The 24,911-nt window shown below is 38.2% G+C and overlaps 6 protein-coding genes across 6 annotated transcripts; 2 read left to right on the forward strand and 4 right to left on the reverse strand.

The window, feature by feature from the left end:
* Positions 1-19: 19 nt before the first annotated feature.
* PCOAH_00018850 (Uncharacterized protein) lies at positions 20-1,036 on the reverse strand (the record flags this gene model as incomplete). The annotated part of the gene is made up of 2 exons (XM_020058694.1): positions 20-125; positions 243-1,036. 2 exons carry the CDS (start codon positions 1,034-1,036, stop codon positions 20-22), a joined length of 900 nt encoding a protein of 299 aa, XP_019913972.1.
* Positions 1,037-3,314: 2,278 nt separating this feature from the next.
* On the forward strand, positions 3,315-8,147 carry PCOAH_00018860 (Uncharacterized protein; the record flags this gene model as incomplete). Its single annotated transcript, XM_020058695.1, has 6 exons — positions 3,315-3,395; positions 3,511-3,582; positions 3,769-7,194; positions 7,498-7,593; positions 7,778-7,917; positions 8,099-8,147. The coding sequence occupies 6 exons, from the start codon at positions 3,315-3,317 to the stop codon at positions 8,145-8,147; spliced, it is 3,864 nt and encodes a 1,287-aa protein (XP_019914252.1).
* A 1,610-nt stretch (positions 8,148-9,757) lies between these two features.
* Positions 9,758-10,948, forward strand: PCOAH_00018870 (TBC domain containing protein; the record flags this gene model as incomplete). Its single annotated transcript, XM_020058696.1, has 1 exon — positions 9,758-10,948. One exon carries the CDS (start codon positions 9,758-9,760, stop codon positions 10,946-10,948), a length of 1,191 nt encoding a protein of 396 aa, XP_019914145.1.
* An 843-nt stretch (positions 10,949-11,791) lies between these two features.
* Positions 11,792-13,244, reverse strand: PCOAH_00018880 (Uncharacterized protein; the record flags this gene model as incomplete). Its single annotated transcript, XM_020058697.1, has 2 exons — positions 11,792-12,309; positions 12,804-13,244. The coding sequence occupies 2 exons, from the start codon at positions 12,888-12,890 to the stop codon at positions 12,001-12,003; spliced, it is 396 nt and encodes a 131-aa protein (XP_019914037.1).
* Positions 13,245-14,452: 1,208 nt separating this feature from the next.
* PCOAH_00018890 (Uncharacterized protein) lies at positions 14,453-18,832 on the reverse strand (the record flags this gene model as incomplete). Its single annotated transcript, XM_020058698.1, has 2 exons — positions 14,453-18,490; positions 18,635-18,832. 2 exons carry the CDS (start codon positions 18,830-18,832, stop codon positions 14,453-14,455), a joined length of 4,236 nt encoding a protein of 1,411 aa, XP_019913926.1.
* A 1,343-nt stretch (positions 18,833-20,175) lies between these two features.
* PCOAH_00018900 (Tubulin alpha chain) lies at positions 20,176-22,760 on the reverse strand (the record flags this gene model as incomplete). The annotated part of the gene is made up of 3 exons (XM_020058699.1): positions 20,176-21,354; positions 21,691-21,811; positions 22,205-22,760. The coding sequence occupies 3 exons, from the start codon at positions 22,264-22,266 to the stop codon at positions 20,176-20,178; spliced, it is 1,362 nt and encodes a 453-aa protein (XP_019914150.1).
* Between the last annotated feature and the right edge of the window lie 2,151 nt (positions 22,761-24,911).

A 24,911-nucleotide genomic window follows, 5' to 3' on the forward strand; every position in this document is an offset into this window, starting at 1 on the left:
GGGGGGCTCCTTTCCCCCTTCATTCTTCTTCCACTTCTCCTTCATCAGCAGTTTCATTCGATTCGATGGACCCCTCCATGTTCTGGTTTTCCGTTTCTTCCGTTTCGTTCGTCCCTTTCTCAGACCTAGGGGTAAAAGCGAGGCAACTCCAAGTGGGCACATTGTTGGAAGGATGTATACAGGGGAATATGAAGACAAATACATGCACAGAGATGCACATGTATTTTTTTTTTTTTGGTTACCCGTTCTTTTGAACTTCGTCGACGCTTTTGCCGTTGATTTTTACTTGCGGGCTTCCGAATTTACTTTTGGCAATTCGCACTTTTAGCCCCTTGGGTTCATTTTCCTGTTCTTCATCGAATTCTTCGTTGATAATTTTTTTCATAGCTAGCTTTTGTTCCTTCTGTTGGGTGTTTGCTTTCTTTTTTAGTGATTCGTTTGGTTCGCCTGGTTGTTCCAGGTTTGCATCTTCATCCTCTTCGCCCTCCTTCTCATTTTGCTCTTCCTCTTTGTCATTGCCTGCCTGGGCATAGTTATACTCTGGTAGTTTTCCCCTATTTTTTGTCATTTTGCACAGAACCGCATCCGTTATAGAGTTGACCCAGAAGTTCCTGAGGACTTTACTAGCCAAACATAGAATGGTAGAATCATCCTTATTTTTTCCCTCTCGTATGTTAATGCATTTGCTGGATAATGTTTCTATTGGCAGAAGTATATCCTTTATGCTTATTTCTTTTTCCTTTATATTTCCTAATCTTAGAATTAGCTTATTAGAAACTATGGACCCTTCAATGATTAGCTTTCCTTCTTTATCCGTTTTGTCTAAGATTAACCCTGCCAAGTGCTTAAGGGACTGACCGCAATATTTTCTATTGGCAAAACTTTTCGCTTCGTCCAAATTGCTGTATTCATTTTTTGAAACCTTTAAAAGTTCCTTTGTCCATTTATCCAGATTCTTGTTAAAGAATACCGGGGCGCATCTGCTTACGAAGACGTTAAGTAGAAGGATGGGAAGGGCCCATTTTATCGAATGCATGGTTGGCTCGGTTGGTAAAAGAAGGGGAGTAGACAGTGTGGGTAATATGCCAAAAGTGACGTATGGCTTGTGAGATGTGGCGTGAGAAGTACGAGTGGAAGACAGGTGCAAAGAAGTTTACAGACACTGCAAGAATTTACTAATACTTAGCTATTCAGAGACGATTTGTATGGTAAATCCTTATCAAGGAGAGAATTTCAACTAATTTGGGTAAGAACAATATGGTGGACGAAATGGGGGGAAACCCTTATAATGTTCATTTAATTGTGTGGGAATTTTTTATTTTATTTTTCTTTGTTCCTTAATTATAGGTTATGCGAACTGGGGGGTATTAATTTGTGTGTACGTACATGGCTGTGCCAAGGTGGAAGAAAAAAACTCCACGGGGAGGGTGTGCATAAAATGGTGCGATGGGACATGTGGTAAGGTGAAATCATGCGTGGAAGCGAAGACTCATTTTTGTGATTTAGTAGAGGATCGAACATAAGGCAGTACGTTTTCTTGCGTCCAGTCAATAAGAACCGAACGCGCTGCAACATGAATGCAAATTTTACAACATTGCGCTGGGGTAGACGACCCACGTGTTCATTTTTTCCCACATGGAACAACAGAAGGCGTATTCACACGCGTGCCAATCACTGTGCTTCCCGATATTTAATATCATTACCTACGTCAGAAAATTCCCGAGAAACATTGCGCACAATCGCGCGGTTTTCAATTTTAAGGCTACGTTGCTCAGGAACTTATACGCCGGTTAAATGGAAAATGTGCTTTGGACGATGGGCCCCTAAAACAGTGTGCCGCAACTATCCCTTTCACGATGCAGGGTGAGCGTTGTCTAATCGGTTGTACTCCCATTTTGGAACAATACTTAATGTTAAAATTCTTTGTTCGTTAGATGAGGGATTGAAGCCATGTAACCCTTAGCCATGGCGCAATAGGTACTACTCGAATAGGCGTTTAATTAACTATGCGGCTTCCCCTTCGCCCTTATTACGTGCATTTTGTGGAGCCCTTCCTGTATGCACATTTTTCTCCTTCTATTTCGATGGACTCACCACAATTTGCCCATATAACGCAGAAAAGGAAAATCAGGGAGGGCTTATCCATCTCGATTTTTATCTTTAAGAATTTTCGACTATACATAAAAAAACACAGCTACATGTGCAATTTGACCGAATTGCGCTTTTCAAAATGGTTAGAACGTTGCAGTGGTTTAAATTTGATGAAAAAAAAATATATATATTGCTGAGAAAAGGGTTACCACTCTTTTTAAGGCATAAATATGATAATTATTAAATGTGTTTATTTTATTTTATTCTATTCTATTTTATATATTTTTTTTTTTCCTTAATTTAACCGTAATATGAGATGAGAGTGCCCACCAACCGCATCGATCCAGCTGCATATCCCGCACATGCGTTCCGAACGAAGAGCAAACATATGCCTTATGCTTACTTAGCAATTTTTTAGGGCAGGCTTCCAATTTTGTGCCTTTGCTTATTTATCTGGTGCAAGTACGCTTAACAATTATTATACAGATGATGTGCATTTTTTTTTTATTGATACATAATTTGTGCACTTCTGTTTTATGCGACCAAGCAAGTTGCCCCTTCAACATTTTTTAGCTTAAAAATATTACATGGGAGAGGAGTTACATTGCAGGAGTGAATAGATGACTGGGTATTCCACTGAGATGATAATTTATGAACGCGTCATTTTGCTGCCAACGTTGCGTACCTAAGAGTTAAAAGAGGTACACCCATTCAAATGAGTACTTATGCAGTACGTTCGTAGCCACGCGCGTGCATGAAAGTAGGTTTATACGTGTGCCCTGCTTATCCGTTTATAATGTGGTGGTTACCCCGTGTGTGATTATCCTCTATACTGTTGGCCCCCTTTACACGCTCCTTCTCCTTATCCTAACTCAGTGGGAAAACTCGCGACGATCAATGCACCAATAATATCACCTTGAGCAGAACCGCTAAACAGAAAAATGATGTAACTAATTTATTTGCATTTCCTTCCTCCGTTAACATTTCGAATTTTAAGAGCTCATCCTGAATTGCTGACTTCGCCGAAACCGTTGCTACGATTAGAAGGGTTCACACCACAGGGGTAGATAAACTCTTATTCCTTTTACTTTTCATTAATAAGACTGCTTGGGGAAAGCACCCAACTGAGCAAATTGAACGGTAAGAGGGACAAACTGGTGATATATGCAACATATAGACGGAGATAACTGTAGAGCAAAACAAAAGTTAAATGAATATATAAGATGCTTGGATTCTCGGGATCATGTCTGTCCAAGGAGTTTTTCGACTTAGCCAAATCGATTGGGGAGGCCCGTTCGAAGCAGGTAAGCTGTGCGGAGATTTTGCCCATTGGGGAGGCAAACGTGCACACATAGCACACACATATATATATACATTCACATGCATGAATCTCCATGCTGCTTCTTTTTTCCCTCAAAGGAGGAAGACAGAATCATATGCAATGAGATCGTTTTGCTCAAGTCAAGGTTTGCCGATCCGAGTGCGTCAGTAGTAAGTTTCCGTGCGAACATGTGGAGAGATTAAACAACGTGGAAGGTGGAACTTACCACATGGTGGTTGTTTCAACTCCCAGAGGGAAGAGTTGTTCGATGTGCTCCGTTGCGGAGATATATATCGAGAGGTGCACATGTGCTTATATACCTATTGCACACCTTGTTATTTTTTTCCCCCCCACAGAAACAGATAAAAGAATACCTAATCAGGGCGATTTACATCGAAATGCTGGGGCATGACGCGTCCTTCGCATATATCCACGCAGTTAAGCTGGCACACGAGAAGAACATTTTGTGCAAGAGGACGGGCTACCTGTCATGCAATTTGTTCCTAAATAAAGACCATGAATTAATGCTACTTCTAATTAATACAATACAGAAGGATTTAAAAAGCGACAACCATTTAGAAATATGGGCAGCGCTAAATTGTGTGTGTAAATTATTAAACAGTGAAATGATCCCAGCGATATTCCCAATTATAAAAAATTTATTAAATCATAAAAATGAATTGATAAGAAAAAAAGTTTGTATGCTGTTGCATAAAATGTATTTAATAGATCCATCCTTGATAAAAGAAATTGACGTTTTTTTGAAAAAGTTATTGTGCGATGTCGACCCATCCGTCATGGGTGCGTCATTAAACTTGATCTTTTGCATTGCCAAGAATGACATTACTTATTGTATAAAGTTAGTGCCATACTTAGTTTCCATTTTGAAGCAGATATGTGAAAATAAATTGCCTAAGGATTATGATTACCATAGAATTCCCGCTCCGTGGATTCAAATTAAAATACTAGCCATTTTTAGAATTCTCGGATATTCGAATAAAAAGATATCAGAACAGATGTACGAAGTGTTACAGAAGACCATGCAGAGAGCTGACTTTGGAATAAACGTTGGTTATGCTATTATATATGAGTGTGTAAAAACTATTGCTACGATATACCCATCTCATCATTTGCTAGAGTTGGCATCTCTGTCCATATCAAGGTTTATCTCCTCAGATAATCATAATCTTAAATACGTTGGGGTGACGGGGTTAGCTCTGATTGTGAAAATTAACCCTATGTATGCATCGAAGCACCAGCTAGCTGTGGTAGACTGTTTAGAAGACAAAGATGAAACGTTAAAAATGAAAACGCTAGATTTGTTATACCAAATGACGAACCCTCTAAATGTTAAAGTAATTGTGGATAAGCTTTTATTTCACGTGGAGAATTCGCTAGACATTCATTTTAAGCATGACTTGGCGTGCAAAATAATTCAGTTAATTGAAAGGTACACTCCAGACGATATATGGTTTTTAAATACAATCAATTCTTTGTTTCTATCCGTGGGTGAATTACTCGATGAGAGTTATTCGTACTCCCTTATTAAGCTTCTGAAGGACAGCTCCATATGCCTGGATTCGGACTCAGGTGATGATTTGGTTCGTAGCGAAGTGAATGAGGAGGATAGTGTTGGGGATGGCAATAACCTGAACCGTGACAATAGTAATGTACCTTACGCAAATCAAGGGGAAAGTGCAAATGCGGCTTATTTGAACATTGCAGAGGTGGGCAGTAAGGGGGAGATGATGAGTGAGCCTACACCCACAGTCAAAGAAGGTGTTAGCAGCCATCCAGATGATAAACCCAATTGTGGAAATTATGACTTAGGGCAAAATGATGTAAATGTGCCACTTGATGACAGTGATAAGGTACTTATGTTGGGGGAGATAAGAAATGATGGAAATAGCGGTGGATACGCTGGAGATAACAGCCATACTGGTGAGAAGCACATTAGAGGAAAATCCAATCGGAAGAACGATCAAAATCAATTAAAGGGGGACAAAAAAATAAACGATGATGTGTACAATTTGAGGAAGTATGCTGTGAATACCTACATAACCATGCTGGAAAATAACGAGAATATTCCCTTCATTTTGATGCAAATAATTTGCTGGGTGTTGGGAGAGTATAGCTACCTGTGCGATATAGAAAATTACACAACTGAAGATATCATTGATTTGTTGTGTGAATGTCTGGAGAAAACTTTTAACAACCCAGATAGAGTAAAGTCCTGCATAATTACAGCCATTTTTAAACTGTGTTGCTTCAACAATATAACCGACCATGTCGTTGCTAAGAAGTTAATCGAGAAATACAAAAACAGCAGACTTACCGACATGCAACAGAGGTGCTACGAATATAGTTCCATTTTAAATAACCCTACTTTAATGAAAAATGTATTTTCAATATCGAGTAAGCAGAAAATCGTCATGGATGAAAATTTGTCCTTTTTAAATCCCTTCGTGGATAAATATTTGGCAAGTGGGGGGAAGGCTTACATAAAGAAGGAATTAAGGGAAACAGAAGCAAATTTCGAATCCGCTAAGAACAGCGTTCCTGTGCTCAATTTCACACCATATGAATTACCAATCAATAACAGAGTGCATATTGATACCTTCCACACGTCCAACAGCGGCTCTGCTTATGAAAGGAGTTACAAGTATGACACACCAGCGCATGTTTCGTTAGAGGATAGAACATCTAACCTGAATGAGAGGGAAAGAACATTTAAGCTTAATGTGGTGGGCCCTAAAAAATGGACAAAGGAAGCGTGCAAAATGGAAGGGAAGAATAATAATGAAAAAAATAGCCTCAAAAATGGCAAGAAAAAGAAAAAGAAAAAAAAAAAAAAAAAGGACAACCAGTCAACCTATCAGTTGGAAGGTAGCCATGAAAATGTGAACAGAAATAAAGTAGGAAAAAAGAGTGGGCAAAAAGGACTTTCTAAATTTAGCAACACGCAGGGAGGAATTGAACAAGAAGAGGAGGAACAAAACAATGATGAACTTTTTTATGATGGAAAATATGGTGGACAGGAAGGAGAAGATGACGACGACGAGGGAGACGAAGAGGATGACAACGAAGAAGACAACAGTGATGATGATGACGACGAAACGGTGGAAAATGAAGGAAACTATGACGACAATGGCCAACCAGGGAGTGACGGAGGAGAGAATGAAAAAAGAATGGATAGCTTAGGAGACTACTACGATCAGAATTACGAAAGGTTTGACGAAAGAGATATACACAATTTAGGGGATTACAAGCCCGACCATGAAAACCAGAGCAATAACAATAACAGCCCTTTTTACAAACAAGAAAGCTCCCACTCGAATAGCAACGCAACCGCAACACGTAATGAGCTAACAGAGAAGGAAAAAATGGCGGCTGCTCTTTTTAATGGTCTACTGTCGAACAATTCTTCAGTTGACTATTCGAGAAATAATTACTCTTCCAGTTTTTCAAGTAAAAAAAGCCACTCATTATTGTCCAATAGGAATTATTTTTATTCCAAATCGGATGAGAGCAGGAATGATGAAAGGGGAAAACACTTTTTTGAGGGAAGAAGTTCGAGCAAATTTCAAGGAGAACCTCCTGCATCGAGCAATCAACAGGTGGACAAGAAAAACTCTTCGTCGAACCTTTTGGGAAACGATTCAAACAATTTGGATGAAATGAGAAAATCAAAGTGTGCATTTGATATTCTAGATTTGAACGAACCTTCTGGTAAAGGGGACCTCATGAAGGAAGAAGAGGAAAATAGGAGCTGTAAAGAGGAGGTACCTTCGAAACATCTTTTAATTGCCCCCACAGTGGCCACTACGTTAAGAGGGGGCGGAGCTATATGAAGAGAGAGAATTGGCAAAAGGAAGAAGCGCCAATTTCTTGACTACATGTTGTGGTCATTTTACTCAACCATCATATGTAGAGAGCGAGTTGAAAACATAATCTTTGCCCTTGTGGTGCTGACTTGCAACGCGCTTCGTCCTTGTGCAATGGTCTTTTTGTTTTCACGAAAAATTGTGTCATTTTATTGCGTTTTGTGCGCCGCCCATTTTTGCGTCATTTTAATTTTTTTTCAGGACAAAAATCTGTGGAACACCATCAGCAGTCAGAGGAAGGCCGTTTTTTTAAACTCGACAACGTTAAGCATATTTCAGATAATTAAAAAAATTGAGGTAGGGCATTTTGCCACCTGGGGTAGAGAGTACTTCGCTGCTTTTGCTCCGTATCCGCTTTGCAGTGGCGTGGAACAGTTGGGCAGTTTGCATACATGTGTCTTTTATTCTGTTCTTTTTTTTTTTTTTTTTAATTTCCACGCTGCGCGATATTTATGCGTCACATCTTTTCACCCTTTTGCAGAACAACCTAAACGCCAACGTGGTGGAAGTCAGCAAAAAGGAAGCCCTAATGTCCTGCATTTATAGCAGCAACAAAGTGTTGGTAAAAATCAAAATAGAGGAAATAAAATTAGTTTTTTTAGTGAAGTCCGCTGAAATTAGGTAAGACACAATGTGAAGCGCAACGTTATCACTAAGGAGTTTTTGCGAATGTATATGTTGTGCTTGTCTTTTTTTTTCATCGCATGGATAATTATTTTTGCCGTTTGAGCAGTGAGGCGGTTAAAAGCTACTCATTTTTCATATATTTTTATTTATTATTTTTTTTCCCCCCCTCCTTCAGCATAATTGACAGCGTCTTTGACATTCTGAGAAATTTGTTTCACGTATGAGTTTTTGTCATACGTGTGTGCATGCATGTAGGGTATACTTGTACGCATTTTTGTTTACTCCCCTGTTATACGAGTTTTTTTTTTTTGTTAAATTATTCAGGGGCATCAGCATTTTATGTGTGCGCATTTTGCTTTAGTGAGATGTGTTTATTCTGCTTTACCTCGTGTGATAAGCAAAGCATTTTCGTAAACAAGAAGTGTGCTTCGGGTGTGTAGCTAACCCACCCTTTGGAGGCCATCTGCACTTAGCACTTACGCAAATATATGCATACAATGTGCGCGTTCCTTTTTAAAATGAACTGAACCCAATGAACATTTTTTTAATTTACCAGTCCCAATTTTTGCAAGAAAAAGAACAGGGCGGCGTAAAACGACAAAAACAAGCAGGCAAAAATAAAGGTAAAAAAATGAAAAAAAACTGCTTGTTGGACTTATCACCTCAGGGGTGACGTTCATCGATTCATTCACCGGTGAAGTGTGTTAATTTCTGTAAAAAAATTGTACGTGCCAAGTACACAGAAAATAGGATATTCACTTTGGCGACGTGAATAACAAGTTAGCATAACTTACAAATGTGTGGGTTCAAAAATAGCATCGCTAGAGCATCCCTTTGTTCATTTTACGCAGAAAAATACCTCGAAATATGGCACGTTTGTAAGTACATTTGGTACATGTACATTTGGGTTTCTCAGCTTTCATTTTTTCCCATCAATAATTTTCGGAAATCAATTTTGTACATCTCATATTTACAACTAGCTATATATGCATGGGCACAATTTTAACAGGGCGCACAGCATACCTTTTTCGTGAATTAAAAAGAGTATAAAATGTACACGTGATCAGGGTGATTTTTTTTTTTTTTTTTTTTTTTTTAATTCTCCATTTAAGGAACCTCCTTTTTTATTCTCAAATTAAAAGCTCGAAGTTCCAATCCTTTTCACTTAAAATTGCGAAAAGAAAAAAGAAAAAAAAAGCTGAAAAGGTTAAAAAGTTAAGCTTGAAAGGGGGGAAAATGAAAATGCCACATGGTACATGAAGAAATGTACATACAATACATTTTTATATACGTGTACGTGTGATCAGATATTTGCATTCCTGCGCACATACCCATTTCCGCGGCTTGCACGCTTTCGCTTTTGGTGAATTCGTTGAGGGTGAGAAAATAAAGAAAAAATGCGGAAGGTTTTCTAATGCGTATCGAACGTTGTTTGAGAATATTCATGTCCGGAAGGTTTTTTATAAGGAAAAACCTTTTTTTTTTTTTTTTTTTTTTTCGTATTAACCTCCCCGTGGTTTATTTCAAAGTAGGGAAGAGTTGACCGAAGCTTAATGTAAGTGAAGGTCAAGGAGCAAAAACGCGTGAACAAAAGTGAACCTAAATAATGCAAGGGAACGAAAGAGAAAAAAACAACAAAAAAAAACGCGCATAGGAAGGAACGGAAAAATACCAGATAAAGTGTACACGTACACAGGGAGTAGTCACCCTTTTGGGCAATCAAGTCAAAAGGTTGATATAGTTTAACGTGTAACAATCCCGCTTAAAGGCTTCGACGGTCGGCAAACGATATAGTTTATACCCGTTCAGGAGGAATAGGCATATCTGAAGCAAAATGATCGTGGGCAAAAATTTCTGGGATGAGGAGAAGGACGCGCCTATTCTGAAGCGAAATGGAAATTACATTAATAAGGAAAACTGTGAATATGTATGCAAGCGTGCAGAACATTTCTACAAAATAATGTTAAGTTACATTAAGGAGGACATTAATGTGGAAATTCGAGAAGATTGTAATGATAAGGAGATTCTGAGGATAATAAAATTAGACGCTGAAAGGACTTTTAACAAGGAAGAAAATAGATCATTACTAATCGAAGTGCTACAGTCCATTTATCCAATAACGAATGATTACCACCAAGGCATATCATTTATCTCTTCATTTTTATTGCTTTTCTTAGAACCAAGAGAAGTGGTAAAAATTATTACCGGTTTACACAGATATTACTTACCAGGGTATTTTAAGGCAATGCCCAAGGCATACGTGAGGGATTCTCGTGTGTTCTTAAGTATATTAAATCACTTCCATCCAAATTTATATGAACATATAAAAAATTTAATAACTCCCGAAGCTTTCGTTTCTAAGTGGTTCATTGGGCTCAATGTGCACGTCTTGACATTCGAATCGCTTATGTTATTTTTCGAGCATTTGCTGAAAGAAGGAGAAATATTTTTGTTTAAATATAGTATTGCTTTGTGCAGAACTTTGGAACAAGAAATTATGAATACAAATGATGTTTCCAAACTTCTAGCGCTGTTGCGATTAGACCAGAAACTTTTCCCCAATGATTATAAAAAGTCCGACGCGCAGAAAATTGGAGATTTTTTTTTAAACATTATTGAAGCTTCGTTAAAAGTAGACATGACAAACATCGACTTGGACAAATTGAGGGAAGAAGCATGTGAGCAGATGAGGCTGGAGGAGGAGAGGAGGAAGCAAATTGAGATGGAGCGTCTTTTAACAGATGACGAAATTATTTTTTCCGATGAGGAGGAGGAGGAAGACGATTTAGATGATGATGACAAAGGCGATTCAGACGTGACGCGGAGCGAGAAGGGGAACAAATCGGACCACGAGGATACTTTGGAAAAATCGCTTCATGTGGAGATCAACAAATTGCAGCTTGACGAGGCCAACAAGGTCAAACCAGAAGACGCAAAGGAGAAAGCAATTTCGAGTGGAGAGGCCCAAAAAAGTGAGAACAAGGACATGGAAAAAAGGGAGTGTGAAGAGGCGGACTGCATTTAACGAATATTAAGAAAAATTAGTACAACAATCGGATGAAAGAAAAATAATAATAATAAAACGTGCATGTGTGCTAGATGTAAACGCACTGCGTAACAAAATGGAAATATTAATTAAAATAAGTTGCAACTTCGTATTTAAAATGTTACCCAAATTTTTTTTCACATGACCAGGTGCAAAATATATGTATGTGTATTTTCCACTGGCACACTTTATGTAGCATTTATTTTAATTAACGCGCCTTTTATTTTCATAAATGCGGCGGGTAATGCACCAACACCCACATGCTTTATGTTAATGTGCGATGCGTGTAGAACACACCATCGAATTGTGTCACATTGTATTGCGGGGCAATGCGGTGTGATGAGAGTCATGCGATCCGTACTGCGCATGTTTTGCAAGTGCTGAATCGCATAGCTATTTTTTTTTAAAAAAACATACCAAATTTTTTGTTTGAAGTATTATACTATTTGTATTAATCTGTTTTTTCCCCGAACACACAGTTGTTCGTACAGAACACGTGGGTGTATTTATTTGCACCTCAAATGGGTTTCTGTTTACACCTCATAATTATAAAATAAGGGGATGCTTTTCCACATTGGCCCAATTAATTAGTAGATATATATTGCGACTGACGTGGTAAAGGGGGACAGTTCAATTAAGGATTTACCTCCTCCACATGTGGGCAAAGGGAGGAAAACTAATCAGTCAAGTGTGGTGAATTTGCGATGGGGTGACAATTTTTACGCGTTCCGTTGTTAAAGATAGCGACCGAAAGGAAGGGACCAAAGATATAAAGGCATCCCTTTTTTAGCATCCACATGGACACCGATCTGTCATTTTTTTACACCGTTATATGCAGCTACATTTTTACGGTGACCGTTTTACCGCTTTACTGCTTCTCCGTTCGACGTTTATTTTTAAATTATATTAAAAGTTGTGGGAAAAAAAAAAAAAGAATTACTAAGCAAAAAGGAATAAAAATAAATATTGCGCGATAAGCATAAAGGGTATATACAGACAACATATAGGCACATAACGCGCGAAAATTCGGTTTACTCTTCCGTTTTTTGTAATTTAGCCTTTGCATTAATAACAGATACGTTCATTTGTTTGGCTCTCTCAATGATATCTCTTCTCTTTTTACTGGAAACATTATGAGCAATTTGCACACAGTACTTTGTGTTGTTCATAATTAAGGGTTCCATTTCTTTCACATTTCTTACTATATATTTGTACTTATTATTTGGTAACAAATATTTCGTTTTCTTGTTGCTTCCATAGCCAATACTTGGCATTAAGTTCGTTCCTTTGTATCTTCTCCTGACACGACAATCAATACCTCTTGGTTTTCTCCATGCGGGCTGCGGGGTGGAAGAGGCGAAGGTGGGGTTTTAATACAAGCAATAAAAATGTGCCCAGGACATATATACGTGTCATAAAATCATGTCACACAGACGGATACGGTAATAGGTACGGCATGCATATGAGCTTATGGAAAGGTGAATTTGGGAGGGGGGAAATCTGCTTCATAATGAATATGTTTATCACAACTAGTACGCGCAGAAGGTGATACATTGGGTCAGATATACAGAAGCCATACGGATGTGTATTTTCCACTAGGCGGATACTAATATATGTTGCTAGTTGTCACGCCTGGGGTTGTACTGCATAAAAATTATACTGCGCTCAGTTGTACAAAAATAGTTCCTCCCTCTTTGTAGTTTCAGAAGCGTACTAGCGCAAGTCAACAAAGGGTATGTGCACATGTATGGGTATATATCTATGTTATAGGGCAAGTATCACTTGCTCGATCTCCCCTCCCATTCTCCTTCCTCTTGTGTTATCTTCTGCTTACCTTAACACGCATAAACCTGTTCGACTGAAAACGAGTGAACTTCTTTGTTCTCTTCTTTACAATTTTTCCCACTTTTTTTACTGCCATTTTGGATTTCTTTGTATAAGTTGCTGGATAAGTTGCGTTTCGCAAAAAAAGGACTACTTACTAAACGCTGAAATGTTGAATCAGTAAGGTACGCTAAAGTTAATACGGCGTTGCTGGAACGGCGTTATAAACATATATTAATTTACATGGCAGGATTGAAATAGCATTCCTTTTTTTTTTTTTTTTTCCTTAAAAAATTATATATTTTTTTTTTATCTACAAATTATTTAAATAGTTTAAATGGTTTTAAAATAGAGGGGTGTTGAAATTATGCGAATCCGCGTTCAGCAGGTATTTTTTTCCTTCCCAATGTTACGTTAATGCCTTGCCAAAATTGTTTGTCACCATATGAGCAATACGTGAAGAATATAAGCGTAATATTATATAATGCATATAACATATACGTTTTGCAAAAATAAAATTGCATACGCGGGAAGGATCGATATGTTGTATTCAGTTATCTTCTGCAATTCTCACACGTGAAGATTTTTTTTTAATAGTTGCGGGACCGGAACAAAAGGTAAAACATGGAACAAGATGTACCGAACAATGCCACAAAGGCATACTTACGAATGCAAGTATAGTTTTCGTGAATGTACGCGTCAAGCGGCGTAGCATTTTGTTCCTTCAAAAAAGATGCCCCGGTAGAGTACAAGGGGGTATATATGCACTACGGTAGATCTCATTCCGTTTCACCTTGGAAAAAATTTACGCGTAGTAGCAATGGAACTTCGGATTGGCGCCTTCGAAGGGAAAATTGCAGCAGTGGCAATTGCAAATTTTTAGAAAATAAAAATATGCTAGTTCGTACTCTTTGTCAGAGGGAGGGTCATTTTATTTTATGTAAAAATGGCACAAAGTCGGTTTTAAGTAAATAAGAGGGGAAAAACGGAAACGCTAGGCAAAATGCGGCTACAAGAGTAGCTCTATTGTTGCATTTTTTACGGGCCCACATGTTACCAATTTGTTGCCCATTTGTATGCGTCGCTTATTCTCCCCCACGTTAGTACTCCTCTCAGCGTGGGGGAAAGAATAAAACCTAGTAGGCCAACACCTGGTGGCATAAAAGTTCCGCTAACATATATTTTCAAAAGGAACATAAAATTTTTAAGCGCATGGGCGGAACGGCGTTTTGGTTCAGTTCATGCGGTCAGTCGTATTTTGTATTTTCTCGACGAAAAGAGTATATAAATAAATGGGCTTAACTGGGTAAAAAAATTTACATCATCCCAGATTTGACAAATGGAACAAACAAACATGCAAACAAACAAAGAAATTAACCAATCGAGGGCGCACTGCGGAGCCCCTTTTTTGTGTGAAAAATTTTGTTGTATACATTTTTTAAAATTGATTAATGCTAAGGACGGTCATTTTGTGTGCCGAATATCGGAATTCGCGGGGAGCGGGACTTTTCCACGTTCTCCCGTGTGCGTGTCAAAATTGTGCAGCTGCACGGCGGCGTGTATGTGCGTATGTGCACCTGCGGTTTGTAACGCTTGGCTGTGTTTTCCCGGATAAGCCACATGATGATCCCCCCCCCTTTCGCTACTTCTTCCCGTGAATTACTGTGGAACGAAGGAGATGCCTTTAAACTTAGACTCCCCGGTTAGGGTTATCAACCCGACATTGCCCAACTCGGTGCTGCGCTGGTTAAGTTTCGAATTGACCACCAGTTCGTCATTCAGCGTGACGTTCACTCGTTCCCCGTTGTAGGACACCATTAAATGGTGCCACATATCTGGGGCTATTGGCATATGCGTTGGTGCGTTCAGCTGGTATGGAATTCCGTTACTAATTTTGAGGAGATACAATTTACCATCCATTTGTGTGGTGTCCAATATGACAGATAAAAAATCATCAGATGATAAGACTCTGAAAATGACCCCAGATTTTGTCAAAGGTTTTAAGTTAATGGATGTTTCGAGAGAAAATGCTTTCATGTTGGTACATATGTTGTGACGTTTTAAAAGTATGATTGATGGGATGAGCAGATTTTCTTCTTCTTTCTGTTTCTGCGCGGAATGAAGATAACACTCGTCGGTGTTGGTTTTTCCAATTTGATTATTCCCATCGGGGTAAACACGTTCAGTTTGTTCTCCCCTTTTGGTATCTGCCCAAATTGAGTTCAAAGCGAAATTTTTGTGAATCTTCCAAAAGGTGTTTAAAGGAACAATCCAGTTAGTGTCTAATGGGAGGTTGCACCTTTCTGTGAATGGTTTGCACGTAATTTGGCTATCTGTATTTGTGGCTTCTTCGCTGATTGGCTTTTCATTTGAGTGATTTGTTTTCTCCACTTTGTGGAAATCATTCATCATGTCGTTCGTGGAACGAATGGTAATTGACTTCCTTGCCCCTCTGTAGTATTTGGCTTGATCGAGAGAACCTATGACAATTTTATCGAAAAATATTTTTTCCTTACAGTTGTTCATCCCAACTCCTACGTATCCATAGGAATCATTTTTTGTTTCAAATCCGCTGACATATTTCCCGTTTATGTAGGCCCTAATATTTTTATAGCCAAACTCGATAAAGAGAGTTGCCCACGCGCCAAGCTGGGAGGGCAAGTTTCTTATTTGCCTTTTCCTAATTGGTGGACTCCTTTTCCCATCAGCCATTTCGACAAAGTAGAACTCCTTTTTGTTTATTACAAAATTGGAGTAATTATTATGGTCTTTGTACTTGATGAGGATTCCTATATTTCCTTCATATGGTATTTTAACGTCGCAGGAGATGAAGCCTTTGTACACCTTAGTGTGTCTCTGGAGGATGTAGGAAGCGTATATCTCATCCCCGGATTTTATAAACCTATCATTTGTGATAGCCGCAAAGAGGTTTCCATTGGTGAATTTTTCCACAGCCCAGTTTGATGACCCGCTTATATTCCTACCATCCATGATGACGTAGTTGTCATTTATATTTGTGGAGTTGTATTTTTCTTCAAATGTCTGTACGGTTATTGGTTTGATGTCTGCTAGTGCCTTCTCCAACTTTTCTATGATAATTTTTTTTCTATTTGTGATTAGTGCAAATTGTTTTATCAGGGACACCACGGATGATTGGTTCTCCCGGATGAAGGTCTCATACTTCCTTTGCTCATTCCTTAAGTTGGACAAGGTCTTATTCAAATTGTTTATCTGTTTATTTTTTATTGTTAAGTTGGAGAAAATGTCTTTTTGTTTTTTTGCCAATTGGTGGAGGTGTCCCTTTTGCGCGTCGTAGCTTTGCTGGAATGTGTTGAAGGAGTCCAACAGTTGCGGGTTCTGTTGTACGGGTGGTGAATGAGCAACATGGTCACCTCTTTGAAGCGGCTGAATTTCGCGCTCAGGTCCATTTGTACCACCTAGTAATCCCCTCTTGTAACTTTCTGTGTTGTACAAATTGTGCATGTTAACTAGTTGGTTCTTCAAAACGGCGTGCTTCTGGTGCACTAGGGCAACGGGGGGGACATCCATGAGGTATGACTTCGTCTGGATGAAGGAGAAAAGAGCATCTTCACTTGAGTCCGAATTTAGCGACTCGTTAATATTGTGGGATGTTCTTGGGAAGTTACAAATGGATCCATTAGGTTTTGTTAAGTAGTAAGAATCTTCACTATTGTGATCACCGATGGTAGCAATAACGCCATTCCTCGTTATTGTCATGGTGCTAGTGAACGACTGTGTAATATTTTGCAGTTTTCTTATCTGTATGAGTCCCCCTCCTTTATTTGTTATGATACCAGAGTGAATAGCAGATTTGCATATGGCTGACTGGGGTCCGTAAATGTAGGATCCTAGGACTGACTTCTCACTGTGGAGACAGTAAGGCAAGCATCGTGCAACTACAAGATTTTCGCTACTAAAATGGATTTGTTCAAATGTATCATCGCAGGTTAGTAATAAAGATGGGTAGTTCATCATACCGTTCGGTTGTCTATACTTTATGTACAGCTGAATATTGTTACACGTTTTTCTTGTCCACCCGGGTAGATAAATAGGGGTACTATCTGCACTTGTGTATTTTTCAAACAATGCAAATGCATCTACCACTATGCTTTCTTCCCTTTTTGTTAAATTGGAGCGCTGGATCCGTTTCACGATGAAGGACCCAGAACTGAATTCATAATTGTCTGGTAAATTTTTGTCACAATTTATTTCAATATCTGAGATGTACCTTTTGGAAAAATCAGTTTTTGTCAGTAAGGAATGCTTATCGTCTGTCACAACTCCTGTGTACCCTTCATAGAGATTTCTGTTCGTGTCATAATTCAGGAAAAAATCGTCCATGTCTACCAGCTTAATGTCTGTGATTCCTTTAAATGTATTGTCTTCCATGTTGGTTGGTAGAATCAGTGCACAGGGTGAGGAAGTGCCTTTGTCGTTTGTTCTCTCTTTTATGGTTACCTTTATGATGCCGCCTCGTTCGTGTGGTAGCAAATTTGCCTCGACTGCGGAGGCGCACATGGGGGAAGTTAGTGGGTAACAGGGGGGATGTGTTACATCCAAATTGGGGGGTTCCCCATTCGAAGTGCCCTTACTGAGCGTACCCCCTGCTGCTAAGCAGTCGGAAGGGCACAAAAAATGAGACTCCCTATTTTCCCTAGGTACTCTCTCGAAGGTTGTGGCGCAGTCTATTTTTTTCTGAAACGGGGTGTAGCAAACCTTTTCATAAACAGTGGTGTACAAGTATAGAGAATTTATAACTTCTTCAGGTGTTTGTTTGGAGGACCAGAATAATGAGAAGGATGGCATGGGTGGGTTGGTTTCAACCCCAGCAGATGACACCTCGATGTGTATTGGGACGAGTTTATTTCTGGCTAAATGAACAAGGGAGCTACTTACAGTTGTTTCATTTGCCATATCTGCGTTTGAAATAATTTCCCTACTGTCTACCTTAACAATCAACTTTCCTACCACATTTTTCGCAACAAATGTGTAGTTCCCATCATCTGGAGGGTTAAGAAAACTTTGAATGACAATTTTGACTTGTCCGTTTTCAATTCCCAGTTCGTTTAATTTTTCTTCATTTACTTCTAAACTTTCGAGAGGAACTCTCAGCAAATTATTCCTTCTGCTTATATCAATGTTGTCATATATTTTCATGAGGGCACCCGTTCCATAATTCGCCAAAGAGGAAGAGGTGTTTATGAGAGATTTAATGTCAGTCATTAAGTTTGCAATTTTTTCCTTTTCCTTAATCATTTCCTTTTCTATGTTTAAAAATTTATTAATTTTTCCTTCAACTTCTGTGTAGCTCTTAATCAGTACTTCTGACTTTGAATGAAAATTTTGCAAACTTTCTTCATTGACATTTTGTAACTTTTTGTGTGCATATTTTGCTTTCATCAAATTTACTTCCTCCTCGGAAAAGACCTTAATTTCGAACTCCCTTGTGGATAGGTCATTGCAAGTGAAGGCAAATAATTTATTCCCAGCTAGCTGAGCGCAGGTGTTATTTTCATTTCTGAGTCTTTTTTCCGAATCGATTTTCCACATTTCCGACTTATCGTTCAAATCTGGGGAGCAAGTCGAAACGGTTAGGAAGTTTTTGTATGTTTTTAGACACAGTCCATTTTGCGTTCTGAGTCTTCCGTTCGTGGAGGACAGCCAGGTGATTTGTCTCTACAAGGGGGTGAAATGGCAAGTTGGCTCACGTGGGTGTGGCTATTGGGGCTAAATTTCACAAAGGCATAACAATTCTCATGGAGCTAAAAAGAAGCTGATATATGTAGACAGTTACGTTTATGTGTATATACCCCCTTTTACCTCATTTCCATGTGCTAACTTATCGCAGTCATCCGAAGCTACTTCAAATTTGTTATTTTCAATAACATTTTCGGCATATAAGCAGTAGGCGTCTTTGTGCTTCAGGAATATTCTACTGTCGGATATAAGTTTACCGAGCGCTCCATTACACAAAAGGGGAAGAATTAGGGCGCTGGTTAAAAGGAAGGATACTCTCATTGTATTGGGTATTTTCAGGTTCAGGACAATACGGGGAAGCAGTGCAGGGAAACAAACCGAAAAACCGCCAAGCGGTGCAACGACAAAATGGGAGAAACAACAAGCTAAAATTTACATACAATCAATTTATACAACCCATTTGCGCAGCCACACATTTCCCGTCCGTTCGCGCAACAGAATAGTTTTATTAGTTAAAAAGAAAAAAGGCACATATGTTAGACCAAATTGTACCATGTGTTAGGTTAAATTCCGTCCACCAAAAATTGCTGTTACAGTATTAATCCTTCTTAACAACAACACCATTGGGAAGATCCAGCAAGATTAGCACGTGTGCGTATACAACATTACGCGCGTAGACAAGTATATTTCCCCCTTACTGCGTGTAACTACACATTTCGGTTCGAATATGCCATTTGGCAATATTGTGTGTGAGAAAAAAAAAAAAAAAAAAAGAACATTGAAGAAGAAAGACCGTTATACGGGAAGATGCGCGACTCCTATATGCCCATTTGGAGAACCTCCTTTTATTCACAATATGTCCTTACTTTTAAAGTGGGACGAATAGGGCTATTTAAAATTTTCTTAATTTTGTTATTTTTTCCTGCTTACAGGTTTTTACATTCATACCTCCTCACATGTGCGTTTACACATATATGCGCGAAAAACGGCAAAATAAAAAATTGCTTCTTTTACTTATTTCCACCGAAATGTATACTGGCTCAAGAGGCACGCTTTTTACAACAAGTGCTGAAGTGTTAGTGGGGAAATGAACGTGGGCAGATTGGCATGTGTCCATGTGTGCATGTGTACATATATATATCCACATATATTTACACATAGGTACGCATACATACTATGTATGAGCATGCATTCGCTGATACATGGATGTATGCACATGCACGTTCACGAAGTGGAAATGAGGTGGGCATACACATGTATGCGCACGTGAGAATGTACGTATGAATTAGTTCTTCAATATGCAGAAACGTTGTAAATATGTGTGCATACATTTTTATGTATTAAAAATTTCTTCGCGCTTACATCTAATTTTTTTTTTTAATTGAAAATTTTTTTTTATTACAAAAAAAAAAAAAAAAAAAAAAGAAAACATATAAAAATGAAATAATTATGATACCTATTTTTTGTTTGCACTTGCATAACATGATAGATGGGGTGAGTGTATGGTGACTGTCTCTTTTGTTTTTTTCCTACACTTTTACACCTACTATTTGGCAGCACATCGTGCGAACATTGGTATATATATTATATGTACATATATATATACTTATTGCGCGTGCTGAGCGCAACTAATTCGTTTGTAACATGGGTTCATGCCACGTTCTCTAATATTCCGCTTCGTATCCTTCGTCTTCCCCTTCTCCCTCGTTGGTCTCAATACCGACCTCTTCGTAATCTTTTTCCAAAGCAGCCAAATCTTCTCTGGCTTCACTAAACTCTCCCTCTTCCATACCTTCTCCAACGTACCAGTGGACAAATGCTCTCTTAGCATACATGAGGTCAAATTTCTGATCCATTCGAGAGAACACTTCAGCAATTGCGGTGGAGTTACTTATCATGCAGACGGCTCTCATCACTTTCGCTAAATCACCCCCAGGAACAACAGTTGGTGGTTGGTAATTAATACCACACTTGAATCCAGTTGGGCACCAGTCAACAAACTGAATTGTTCTTTTCGTCTTAATAGTCGCAACAGCTGCGTTGACATCCTTGGGCACGACATCACCTCTATACATTAAACAACAAGCCATGTACTTTCCATGACGGGGGTCACATTTAGCCATCATATTTGCTGGTTCAAACGCCGAATTGGTAATTTCTGACACGGATAGCTGCTCATGGTATGCCTTCTCCGCACTAACAACTGGAGCATATGAGGACAACATAAAGTGGATACGTGGGTAAGGCACTAAGTTTGTCTGAAACTCCGTAACGTCCACATTTAGGGCACCATCAAATCGTAGAGAAGCCGTCAACGATGATATGACCTGAGCTATTAGTCTGTTTAAGTTTGTATAGGTGGGCCTTTCGATGTCCAAGTTTTTTTTACATATGTCGTAGATAGCTTCATTGTCTAACATGATCGCCACATCGGTGTGTTCTAGTAGAGAGTGGGTCGATAAAACCGAGTTGTATGGTTCCACCACAGCTGTGGACACTTGAGGTGAAGGCCAGCAGCAAAAGTTCAGCTTCGATTTCTTTCCATAATCAACTGATAATCTTTCTAGCATTAAACAGCCAAAACCACTTCCGGTACCACCACCAACAGCACTAAACATTAAGAAACCTTGTAGACCCGTACAGTTATCGGCTAGCTTTCTAATTCTGTCTAAGCACACATCTATGACTTCCTTTCCTATGGTGTAGTGACCCCTTGCGAAATTGTTTGCGGCATCTTCCTTTCCTGATATTAATTGCTCTGGGTGAAACAGCTGACGATATGTTCCTGTTCTCACTTCATCTACAACGGTTGGCTCTAGGTCGACGAAGACGCAACGCGGGACCTGAAAAAAAAAGGGGGGGAATATTTATGAGCATGCACAGATACATGTACACAAGTATTTGCTGGCATATGCCAATAGGACGCCCAATCATGTAAAATCCATTCTACATTATTGCACGAGAACAAATAAAAATCACAAAGCATGGGAAATTTGCTCATTTGTCTACAATTAGTATGCACACTGTTCGTACGTAATGCGCGTAGGATATGAACACAAGGAAACGAGGAAATTTCGACTGGCTGATAGTTTGCGCCATATAGGAGAGCGCACATTCCTCTTTAGAAGTAGGCGCGTAAAAAGAGTTAATCAACGGTTGAGCTATTTTTCCCTGCTTACGTGTTTTCCTGCACCCGTTTCTGAAAAAAAGGTATTAAAAGCATCATCGTTTGCTCTGGCAGCTTTGTCCGAGGGCATTTGACCATCCGGTTGTATTCCATGTTCCAGGCAAAACAGTTCCCTAAGAGGTGGTTGCAAGGTGTGCAAAGGGTGTGTAAGCGTTCAATTGTGTTTATACGCACGATTTGCAGCGGGTGTAGAAGGATTAACTCACTGGTAAACCAACCCAAACACACACTACGCAAAAAATATATCTTACAATGTCAAAATATGCAATGTAAATATGGCAAACGTGCATGCAGACAAATACACAAAAGTGTGTGTGTTAGTGTTAACACAAAATAAAAGGTGTGTGCACGTTAAGGAGACTATTGGCATGCTCTTCCCATTTTTAATGAATGGGGTGGCACGATGTTAAAAAAAAAAAAATGCACAACATGGGTGGTAAGGCACATGAGGCAGACGAATGATGTGTACAGGGTGAGCACATTTTTTTTTCTCATTTTTTGGTTACCAGCAAGCATTTCCAACTTGAATACCAGCTTGTCCTACATGAATACTTATTACTTCTCTCATTTTTATATGAATGAATGATTATAAAACAAAAAAAATAAATTGTTTTTAAAACGTAGTAAATACTAAATATAAAAATGGAAAGGTGAATATGAGATAAAAATGAGTACATAAAAACAAAAATACAAGGGGGTTGCGTGATTAATTATTTGTGTGCATACGTAAATGCTTATTTTACATATATTTATGCTTTAATTTTTGTGCTTGTAATTTTTTTTTTTAATTCTTGTAAAATATAATAATTACTCGCAGAACGTTTGTTGTATATGCAATTCGTTAAAACAGTAATGGCGCAGATATGTACACGAATATTTTTTTCTTTGGGGAAAGGAGGAAAAAAAAAAGTGATACTCGCAGGTATTATACACGCTTGCTTATTCACATACGCACGTATGTAAAAATATGTAAATATCAATATTGTACATTTCCAAGCAGGGATTTTTTGAAGGAAAAAAAAAGTCTGTATACAAATACAAAGTATTGTTTCAACGTTTTCCTTCCCTTTTTTTTTATATAATGTTTTGTGCCTATTTGTTGGTGTATATGTAAATGTATATGCATATGTGTGTTTTTTTTTTTTTTTTTCACATGTTTTCCATTAGCATATTTATATACACTGGAAATGTACGAAAAAAAAAAAAAAAAAAAAAAAGGAAAAGAAATGTTTTTTTTGTTATTCCAATTTTGTGTAAACTTGTACATTTATTTTGTTTTTTTTTTCCGCTATATGGAAGAATGTAAATAAAAAAAAAAAAAAAAAATTCTGTCAGGATATATAAAGCCAAGTGGTGCGTTGGATTAAGTTCTTTTCCTCCTTCCCTTTTTCATTTGTTCAGACAAAGTGGTCAGGATATTATTTAATGTTCAAAAGTTGGTAAAAATTCTGCTTTTATGGCACATATTTTTTGTGCTTAAAAGTTCTTATAAAAAAGAATGGTGAAATTTGCACTTTTATGTACTTTTTGCAAGCCTTTTCCTTATTCCCCTTTGGTCAATTTTGTGTAAACAATTTTGGGCGGGTTAACGATATGTGCTTATGCATGAACATTTTACACGATAATTTTTTTTTTTTCCAACAGGGGTAGCCCTAAATATGCTTATAAGGTGTTAACAAGTGACGCGAAAACGGTAAAGCCCATGCTTTTTAACAAATCCTTGGTTAATTTTTTTTTTTTTTAGCAGAAATTGCATAGTGTGTATTTTACGTTTTGTTCTATCAAAGGCAATGTAGTGCTCCCTGCTAATAATAACAATAAGTCGGAACTTGTGAACGTTCTTGAACTGTTGGTAAAAAGTATTTTTTTTTTTTTTTTCTCACACAAAAAAGAATTTCCACCTTTCATAATAAATAGGAAAAAGTACTAAGAGTGCTACTTCCCATTTTAATTTCACTGTTAGTCGTCTTTTAAGAAATACAGGTGTATGCATATTTCACTGCATTTTGAGGCTTTCCTTCTTTTTTTTTCCCCCCTCCGAACGAGTGATAATTTCCCCGAAGACAGTTGCACACTTTTTTTTGACCTTTAAATATATCTACATTTTGTGCCACGTTTAGGTTTAATTTAAATTTTTTTTTTTTTCTTCACAATGCGGATAAAACTGCATTTAAAAATACATTTAAGCCAGTGCTATTTTGCAAATGCTACGATGGTATATGAAAAAAGAGTGTTAAATAGTGTAACAATCTCTGCTTTGGTACATTTTACGCTTATTTCGCCAAAATGAAGTTAAAAAAAGGAATGTTACCCTGTCCTTGGGGTTGAGCGCCCGCTTTGCACGCGTGTCTGTAAATATTGTAAAATGCAAAAGTGTGTATATACACATGTATACGTGCATGCTCGTTACTGAATTTTATTTTTACCCTCAATTAATGCGGGAAAATATTGTGAACCGGATTGGGAACACGTGTGCACGCAAAATTCCCCCTTTTTTAATTATTTCTACATTTTTCGTAAAACTCACACGGGGCGTGCGCAACTGCATTGTCGTCCCTTTTGCAAGCCTAAAGTTGTTTTCCTCAAAGGGGTAAAAAATGGTAAACATGGAAAATGAAGTGGAAGGGTAAAATATGGAGTGGCTTAACTGTTAGAGCACTCTGTGCACACAAATGAACTGACAGGTGTTGTCATAAACCTATTAAAATGTATATGCATATATACATGCGTGTGCATTTCCTGCTAGGTGTTCGCAAAATGCGTCATCACGAGGTAAGTTCGTTCAACATAACCAATGGCGTTTACAATTTTTTTTTCCGTTTTCTTCACCTTCTTAACCTCCACACGGAGGAAAAAAAAAACAAAAAATTAAAGTGTTTTAAAAGGGGGTTGCGAAGAGGATAACAAAATGTAAGCGTTGTGTATGACTTAAAAAAATTAATGAAAAAAATTGCACCTATAAAAAAATACAACGCTCCGAAGGGGGAAAAGAAGTTTTAATAGGTGAATATGCAGAAAGTACGGAACTAATGAAAGGTTCAGTCTTTTTACATCAGCAAGGAATGTGCGCACAGTGTATCCTTTGTCTTGTTAAATATACATGTTCCAACTATACAGGGTCAAGATGAATCCATAAAAAAGGGGATTCCCCACAAATGTCTGCGATTGAGAAGTGTTAGTTTTATCAACGACTTCGTCGTTTCCGATAAGCTC

The sequence above is a fragment of the Plasmodium coatneyi genome, chromosome 7, assembly GCF_001680005.1.
Source record: "Plasmodium coatneyi strain Hackeri chromosome 7, complete sequence".
Lineage (NCBI taxonomy): Eukaryota > Apicomplexa > Aconoidasida > Haemosporida > Plasmodiidae > Plasmodium > Plasmodium coatneyi.